Raw genomic sequence first — 9,959 nt, 5'->3', positions numbered from 1 at the left:
TGAAAATTAGGAAATGTACACGGATTTTATAGCTAGGAACATACAATCATATTCCACTCGAAAATAGAGTTCCAAGTCAGCTATTCATCTGTTGTAGCAGCCAGGCATGTACAGCAGCTAAACATGTGATGCCGGTTGCAGGTCCGAAACGTAAATGCAGCCAGAAGTTTTACTGACGCGAGAGCCTCCCATGAGTTTTAGTAGCAATTGGGATACAAAAATTTGGAGAGTAGTATCTGAATTGAGAAACTAACAACGATAAAGTTAATGACAAATGGAAACTTCCTAACGCATGTTCTTAACCAAATTTATGAGTTAAAGTGTTGAGAAGTGAAACAATATTTCAATCATCGACATTTATTGGTAGCGAAAATATGTGCAAACAAACAAATCAAATAGTATTTACAAGAGAATAAGCAGAACCTCTATATTTTATCTACTATAAGTTTTTTCTTACATAATTTATAATGTTATCAATAACTGAATTTATTATTTCATTAGAGCTGACTTTTTCTCTTAAAATGTTATTCAATGAAAACTGATTCGTCATGTTATGTTCTTATTTATATAGCGTGTGAACATCAGCTTTCTTCTGTTATTGTAAAAACCTAGATAATTTTATCGCTCTCAGGTATCTCACCCAGCTTGTGGAAGAACACCCAATGAAAAAAATGTCCACGTTCTCGTAGAACATTTGCATTTTGCCACGAAAACAAAACACAGCAATAAAATAAAAATTGAGAGGACTTTGAAGTAGAAAATCCAGTACCGTAAGCGAAGTGAGCGCAGCGAAAATAGGTTGGCTTCCGATATTGGCACACGACAAGATCGTTGGAATTTTCTTGCCAAGAAACCTTGCCGTTGCTTCGTTGACAGCCTACATGAATTCTGCCATTGGAAATTCATTGTGGAATGTTTTGACGACACGTGACAGCCGTGTGAATTGGTCTTAACATGAGTGAGCACAGTGAAAAACAGGTTAACTTCCCTAGCAGACCATGAGACTGTCAGAACCTTCTTCCAGAGGAGGAACATTACCTTGACGTGACGGTCCATTGACGACCTGTGTGAATGCCGCCATTTGAAATGAATTGTCGAATGTCTTGGCGTGAAGTGACATAATGTTGTTTATAGTTACACAGAGATGAAGGCATTTGCACAGGATAGACTAGCGTGCATAATTTCTTCAAGTCAACCATAGAGCTGATGGCAATAAAAGCAAAGCCGTTCCCTGATTTCCAGCTAAAGGTGAAGATGTAAGTTATGATATGCACAAACATTCGAGGTTTACGATTTGCAGCTGCCACTTTTTGTTTTTGTGTTGGTAGTATCTTTGCGTATCTGTCATTGAACTCTTTGGCTTGCTATGTTTACAATTTGAAGTCTAAATCATAATATTATGATCCTGTTACGCAGATTAATATTTTGGAATGAATCCTTATATATAATTGGCTGAAAATGGGATCTGTCCCGCTGAAAAATGGAATCACTGACACTGGGATCTCACAGGTGGATCTACAATAATTGGCTGATTTAAGTAAAACTCTTATGTAAATAAGATTTGACACAGATCTTTTCTTTCAGGCTCGTCCATCTAGATTTTAAGGGAGCACCGCCGAAAGTGACATATTTGGAACAGGTTAACAATTTTTCCTTTTCTCTAATGTTTTATTTTTGGTTTAAAAGGTACATGTTTCTAAATAGTCGAGTTCACATTTCAGTTGTTCCCGTTATTCCGCGAATGGGGCGCCACAGGTATTTTAATAGAATGGGAAGATACTTTCCCATATGTCCGAGACCTTATATCAATAGGTTCTAAAGGACCCTTGTCACAATCAGGAGCATACACCGTTGAAGAAGCAAGGCTTTTACTTCATCTGGCAGGTGATGCCGGGCTTGCCGTTGTACCACTGGTTCAGACATTCGGTCATCTTGAGGTATGAATTTTTCTGTAAATCGGTTTCGAACTGACTCCTTTATTAAGAATTCTACCAGCACAATCAACTATACTAGTCTTCAGCTTCCTACAAACTCAATAATTTTTATCTGCCTTGATCTCTGTAGCTGAGGCGTTAGCTTGTGTTTATACAGTGGTCTGACAGGCCGAGCGAGGAATTTTATTTTATAAAAAGCAGTCATGAGATCTACCTTGCTAAAGTAGCCACCTCTTTTAAGACAAATTGTCTGACGATTTAAGAATTATAGGTAAATGTAGTTACTGTGTAGCTGCATGACATTGAGCGTTTAAGTTGGATGTAATCACAAATATTTAAAAAATAAACCACTCGTCAGTATTCCCTTGTTTGTTGGGGGAGGCGTGAGAGTCTGAAATGTCTGTAGCATTCTGTTTGGTAAAGGACAAGCAGCTTGTCAAAAACAATGGAACAGAGATGTTTCAATGGTCTTGATAGAAAAGACTTTGCAAAATCTCAAAGTGATAAAATTTGTTTTTCACTCTGAGGTATGAAATCATTTTGGTTTTTCACCAGTGCAGCATCTTTTGTTGCCATCTCATGAAAGGCTAGCTTTAAACTTTAGTCCCTTGGTGAAGTTGAAGGAACTAGGTGCACATTGTTACAGAAGCAGATTTTAGGAAAATCATTTGTACTCAGCACAATGCTACAAACTCATTACTATTGAGATCTGAGTGACAAATTCTTCTCATGCCACAGCACAGCTATAAGAAATATAATTCAGAATTAGTGTGTCTCTACCTAAATATGAACCTACATCTCCACTGATGGGCAAACATGAACTATAATTTCCAGAACCTGCAAATAACTATCTATTTTCTTATGACGTAATTTGATGCATGTATCCATCCCTACAGATATCTGTTGACTGCGAAACTTAATTAAAGCCTTCGATAGCACCAGTAGACTATGGCCAACAATGTTGTCAAATGGCAGACATAAACAACTTATCAAAATGAAATGTGTGTAACATGTGCACAATAATAATAATTACAGTTGTTCTAATGGAATCATATTCATTGGCCTTGCCAGTTCACAACAAAAATTTCACCTTTCAACATAGCCTAGCCTTTCGACTACACTACAGATCAGTCTGTCACAATAATTTACATTCCAAAAACTATATACACGTGACATATATTGTCAGTATTCTGATGTCTCTTGGTTTGCACACATGTAACATCACATATCTCATCATCATTACATTACTGATCAAAGCAGACATCTGGTATCAGTAGATTTAATTGATCAATAACTGTTGCTGCTGCTGCTGAACTAAACAATATTATTCAGAAATGCCTATTAAGGCTAAGATAAAGTGCAATGAAAAAAGAGGAATAGCACAAGCAGTATGTGTAGAAGAAATCGATACAGAAATTAATGCTGGGTAGACATCACATTGCATCAGTCAAGGTGACATATGACACAGTAACTAACATCAGGGATAAACTATCCAAGCTTATCAAGATATCTTAAAATGTTCCTACAGTTCAAGAGTTGAATCAGGAACAGAGGTAAGTTAATAATGAAAACAATGACAGCTACTCTGTAAGTCATCCTGGACAAGATGTATTTGAGGGATGAAGAAAGGAAATGTACTTGGAGATTACTCATTACCAATAGCTGTTTTTCAAAACAACTTTTAATTGCTATCGCCAATCAGAATTTTATATCCTCTCTACTTCAGCCATTGTCAGTTATTTTATTGCACAAATAGCAAAACTTATTATTTTACTTTAGTTAATATTCATCTCGTGTCTTTGCATGTCCTATGCCATCTCGGACAGAATTAGAATGTCATTGAAGTTTTTATTTATTCTCCCTGAGCTATAATTCCCCTTTCCAAACTTCTCCTTTGTTTACTTTACTGCTTTCTAATGTACAGATTGAATAACATAGGATAGAACCCTGTTTCACTACCTTCACAACTGTAGCTTCCCTTTCATGTCCTTTAGCTCTTGTAACTACAATCTGGTTTCTGTACAAGTTGTGGATGACCTTTTGCTCCCTACATTATGTCCCTGCTACCTTCAAAATTTAAAAGAACTTATTCGAATCAACATTATCGAAAGCTTTCTCTAAATAAATAAATGCTATAAATGTAGGTTTGCCTTCCTTAGCCTATCATACAAGATATGTTGTAGGTTTAGCATTACCTTGCATGTTCCTATATTTCTCTAGCTAGCACTCCCTTTCTTGGGGTTGGTGTTAAAATTATTATATCCTACATACCAGGTGGAACAGTTTTCTCATGATTGGTTCTCCCAATATTATTAATAATTCTAAAGGAATGTCATCTAGTGGCTAAATAGACTTACAGTGTTGGTGGCTCATGCATTATATGCTGATGTAAGCAATTCATTGATGGTGGTCATAGCCAGTCAGGTGAGTCTATACACAGCCAGTGAGAATCACTGAATTTGATGACTTCTTTCGGCAGAAAGTGTGAATTGATGGCATTTGTTTTTTAATGGAGAAAGTTGGAATAACTGCTAGTGATCTGGCTCGCAGATAGGCACTACAAAAAGACTGATACAAACTAAAAGATATCAACCATTTCCTCTACCAACTCTCCACAGTTGCTGTCCCTTTACCACACGATGCCCTGCTTGTCTGTTGATGCCACCTTCCTTTACACTAACATCCCTAATGCCCACAGACTTACTGCTTTTGAACACTACCTTTCCAGATGCCTGACAGATTCCAAACCAATAACCTCCTTCCTAGTCGCCATGACCAACTGTGTCCTCATCCACAACTACTTCTCCTTTGAAGGCATTACCTACAAGCAAATCTGGGGTATGTTTATGGGCACCCGCATGGCACAATCTTATGCCAATCTGTTCATGGGCCATCTAGAGGAATCCTTCCTGAACACCCAGAATCCTAAACTCCTCACCTGGGTCATATTCATAGATGACATCTTTGCAATCTGGATTGAGGGTGAGGACATCCTATCCACATTCCTCCACAATGTCAACAGCCTCTCCCCCATTTGCTTCACCTGGTCCTACCCAACCCAACAAACCACCTTTGTAGATGTTGACCTCCACCTCAAAGATGGCTACATCAATACCTCTGTCCATATCAAACCTACTAATCACCAGCAATACTTCCACTTCGACAACTGCCACCTCTTCAATACAAAGAAGTCCCTTCCGTGCAGCCTAACCACCTGTGGTCCTCACATCCGCAGTGACGAGCGGTCCCTTTCGAAATAATCGTAGAGTCTCATTGAGGCCTTCACAGACTGTAATTATCCTCCCAGCCTTGTACAAAAACAAATCCCCATGCCTTATCTTTCCAGTCTCCCACCACCTCCCAAAGTCTCACTGTCCGGCCACAGAAGAGCATTCCCCTTGTAACTCTGTGCCACCCAGGATTCGGGTAACTGAATTACATTCCCTGCCAGGGTTTCAAATATCTCTCATCGTGCCCTGAAATGAGACATATCCTACCCACTATCCTTCCCACCCCACCCACAGTGGTATTCTGCTTTCCACCGAACCTATACAATATACCCATCCATCCCTACACAACCCCTGCTCCCAATCCCTTACCTCATGGATTGTATACCTGTAATAGACCTAGATGCGAGACCTTTCCCATAAGTCCTCCCACCGCCACCACCACGACCACCTAATCCAGTCCTGTAACAGACATCACCTATCCCATAAAAGGTAGGTCTGCTAAGCTAATCTGCAACCACTGTGCTGCGTTCTGCACGGGCATGACAACCGACAAGATGTCTGTTTGCTTGAATGGCCACCGATGAACTGTGGCCAAGAAACAAGAGGACCACCCTGTTGCTGAGCACCCTGACCAACGTGATATCCCTCATCTCAGTGACTACTTCACAGCGTGTGCCATATGGCTCCTTCCCACCAACACCAGATTTTCTGAATTTCGCAGGTGGGAAATTTCCCTCCATTGTGTCCTACGTTCCTGTAACCCTCCTGGTCTCAACCTTTGTTTGACATTGTCATCACCCATCCAACCCCTTACCTGTTCCCATTCTAGCACTGCACAGCCCTCATCCCATCATCGCACTCAGTCTTTTTACTCCTCTCTGCTTCTGCTACTCCCCCCCTTACCTCCTGACTGCACATAGCTGCCAGCATTTGGCTGTCCCCCTCCCCTGCCTTACTATCCCTGCCCCTCCCACTCCGACCTCCTCCTTACTCTGTGTGTGTGTGTGTGTGTGTGTGTGTGTGTGTGTGTGTGTGTGTGTGTGTGTGTGTGGGGGCGCGCGCGCGCGCGCCAAGAGACTGCTTTGTAGCACAAGCGAGTCATGTTAGAATATTTAGAATATGAAAATTCTCTTGTGACTTGGCAAAGCAGGTGCATCTTAATATGAAAATATGATAGTCATAACAGATTGATTTGTAATGCAGCCTGACTTATAAACTCATCATTGTAGTAACATACTTGTATGTCTTATTTCTGATTTTACTGAAAATTCCAACAAAGTTCTAACCTAAAAGGACAAAATACCAACTAACTTTACTTATGAATGACTGAAAATTATAGATGAGAACCTCACTGGCTACCTACATCTTACTCACGATTCATTGTGCGAACCGTAACTAGCAGCAGCGTCCAATGAAAAAGCCACCAATATCATAAGTGCACTTTTACCTATCTATCTCATGAGACTTATTCTGATGATCATATTCTTCTCACAGTATTACATCACCCATCTTATATTCATCCACTTCCATCTCCCTTTGTACATGTTCATACAGCTGCTTCATAATTTTTTTTTTTTTTTTTTTTTTTTTTGCCATGGTTTCTGTGATTTTTCCTTTACGCATCATCTGTGGTGTCTTATAATAAGCTTCTATTTCTCCAATCATTAAACAATGGAAACTGCCGGCTGGAATATCAACAGCGTAGGATAAGATAGATTGCTACTTGCCATAAGGATGATGCATTAAATTGTAGACCGGCAGTAATTAAAAGACACTTAGGCTTACACCTTTTTACACATCTTTTAATTGTGCCTGTCTGCAACTTAGTGTGTCGTCTTTATGGTAAGTAGCAATATATCTTTTCCTACATTGTTGATATTCCTCAAATCATTATTTTTTTGCCATTTTGCACTTGTGTCAAACTCTATTTTATTTAGTTGTGTATTACTTTTTGCCTGCTTCATTTTCTGAATTTTTAGGTCTTCTCCTTACACTAATTAAATTAATATTTCAAGTGTTATTCAAGGATTCTTACTGGATCTTATCTTTTTATCTAGTTCTTCCTCTGTTTCATTGAGTATTTTATGTTTCAAAGCTACTCATTTGTCTGCTGTTGTACGAGGGCTATGCCAAAAGTTTTCAGCAGCCTGTAAACCGTAAGGCGGAGGACGTGTGCGCGCAGCCCCTGGCTAGCGGTGATCCCCCCACAGCGCGGTAAGAAAGCACAGGCAGTGCTGAGTCAGAGACAGTGCAGGATGGAGCTGTCGCACCGCGACTTTCGCACCATGATTTTTTACGATTATAAAAAGGGTTTAAGTGCCAAAGAATGCCATTCTTCTTTGCTGCGTGGTTTTGGTGAAGCTTCCCCTTCTAGGGCCACAGTTGGAAATTGGTTTTGCGAGTTTTCGAGGGGTCGGCAGTCAATTGAAGATGAACCTCATCCCAGTCAGCCAGCAACAGCTGTGACTCCTGAAAACATTGATGCTGTGAGGGAAATGATCAAAGAAGATCCACATCTTACATTTTGCGACATTGAAGGGACCCTAAATATTGGATCAACAGCAGCACAGACCATCGTTCATTGTCACTTAGGCCTTACTAAGAGATGTGCCCGTTGGGTGCCACATTCCCTGACAGAAACCCAAAAGGAGGTGAGAGTGGACTGGTGTCATTTCATGCTCAAAAAATTCAATGGAGGGAAGTCCCAAGACACCTACAATATTGTCACAAGTGATGAAACGTGGGTCTACCATTATGGCCCTGAAACGAAGAGACAGTCTTCTGTGTGGTGCTTTCCAGGGGAGGAACCACCCACAAAAGTTCGATGAAGTTGGAGCTCTAGAAAAAAGATGGTGGCAACTTTTTTCACAAAGATCGGGCATCTCACCTCTGTGACCTTGGACACACGTCGTACAGTCAATGCTGAATGGTACATGGATGATTTTCTTCCAAAAGTCATCGCCACATGGAAGTCACAGCATCCAAAGTCCAAAAGTGGGCACCTATAGCTGCATCACGACAATGTATCTGCGCACAGGGGTGCCAGAACGATGGACTTTCTGGAGAAGGAAAAAGTGCGAGTGTTACCCCATCCCCCCTATTCACCTGACCTGGTCCCCTGTGACTTCTCTCTGTTCGCTAAGACTAAGGAAAAAATTCGAGGGCAGTGGTTTTCATCAGATGGAGAGGCCATTGCAGCGTACGAAAGTGCACTAAGTGACATACCGAAAGAAGCTTGGACTGACACATTTTCTAAGTGGTTTCAGAGAATGGAAAAATGTATACATACAGGGTGTTTCAAAAATGACCGGTATATTTGAAACGGCAATAAAAACTAAACGAGCAGCGATAGGAATACACCGTTTGTTGCAATATGCTTGGGACAACAGTACATTTTCAGGCAGACAAACTTTCGAAATTACAGTAGTTACAATTTTCAACAACAGATGGCGCTGCGGTCTGGGAAACTCTATAGTACGATATTTTCCACATATCCACCATGCGTAGCAATAATATGGCGTAGTCTCTGAATGAAATTACCCGAAACCTTTGGCAACGTGTCTGGCGGAATGGCTTCACATGCAGATGAGATGTACTGCTTCAGCTGTTCAATTGTTTCTGGATTCTGGCGGTACACCTGGTCTTTCAAGTGTCCCCACAGAAAGAAGTCACAGGGGTTCATGTCTGGCGAATAGGGAGGCCAATCCACGCCGCCTCCTGTATGTTTCGGATAGCCCAAAGCAATCACACGATCATCGAAATATTCATTCAGGAAATTAATGACGTCGGCCGTGCGATGTGGCCGGGCACCATCTTGCATAAACCACGAGGTGTTCGCAGTGTCATCTAAGGCAGTTTGTACTGCCACAAATTCACGAAGAATGTCCAGATAGCGTGATGCAGTAATCGTTTCGGATCTGAAAAATGGGCCAATGATTCCTTTGGAAGACATGGCGGCCCAGACCAGTACTTTTGGAGGATGCAGGGACGATGGGACTGCAACATGGGGCTTTTCGGTTCCCCAAATGTGCCAGTTCTGTTTATTGACGAAGCCGTCCAGGTAAAAATAAGCTTCGTCAGTAAACCAAATGCTGCCCACATGCATATCGCCGTCATCAATCCTGTGCACTATATCGTTAGCGAATGTCTCTCGTGCAGCAATGGTAGCGGCGCTGAGGGGTTGCCGCGTTTGAATTTTGTATGGATAGAGGTGTAAACTCTGGCGCATGAGACGATACGTGGACGTTGGCGTCATTTGGACCGCAGCTGCAACACGGCGAACGGAAACCCGAGGCCACTGTTGGATCACCTGCTGCACTAGCTGCGCGTTGCCCTCTGTGGTTGCCGTACACGGTCGCCCTACCTTTCCAGCACATTCATCCGTCACGTTCCCAGTCCGTTGAAATTTTTCAAACAGATCCTTTATTGTATCGCTTTTCGGTCCTTTGGTTACATTAAACCTCCGTTGAAAACTTCGTCTTGTTGCAACAACACTGTGTTCTAGGCGGTGGAATTCCAACACCAGAAAAATCGTCTGTTCTAAGGAATAAACCATGTTGTCTACACCACACTTGCACGTTGTGAACAGCACACGCTTACAGCAGAAAGACGACGTACAGAATGGCGCACCCACAGACTGCGTTGTCTTCTATATCTTTCACATCACTTGCAGCGCCATCTGTTGTTGAAAATTGTAACTACTGTAATTTAGAAAGTTTGTCCGCCTGAAAATGTACTGTTGTCCCAAGCATATTGCAACAAACGGTGTATTTCTATCGCTGCTCGTTTAGTTTTT

At 41.4% G+C, this 9,959-nt stretch overlaps 1 protein-coding gene across 1 annotated transcript in view; it reads left to right on the top strand.

Moving 5' to 3' along the window:
- Nucleotides 1–1,357: 1,357 nt before the first annotated feature.
- LOC126235702 (hexosaminidase D-like) overlaps nucleotides 1,358–9,959 on the top strand; it is a 237,332-nt gene continuing 228,730 nt past the window's right edge. Inside the window, exons 1-3 of the mRNA XM_049944457.1 lie at nucleotides 1,358–1,509; nucleotides 1,585–1,639; nucleotides 1,722–1,937. Coding sequence (XP_049800414.1) covers nucleotides 1,481–1,509; nucleotides 1,585–1,639; nucleotides 1,722–1,937 — 300 coding nt within the window. The 5' untranslated portion in view covers nucleotides 1,358–1,480. The remainder of the gene's footprint in view (nucleotides 1,510–1,584; nucleotides 1,640–1,721; nucleotides 1,938–9,959) is intronic.

The sequence above is a fragment of the Schistocerca nitens genome, chromosome 2, assembly GCF_023898315.1.
Source record: "Schistocerca nitens isolate TAMUIC-IGC-003100 chromosome 2, iqSchNite1.1, whole genome shotgun sequence".
In the NCBI taxonomy this organism is placed as follows: Eukaryota; Metazoa; Arthropoda; class Insecta; order Orthoptera; family Acrididae; genus Schistocerca; species Schistocerca nitens.
This window is presented reverse-complemented; position numbering and strand designations above follow the sequence as displayed.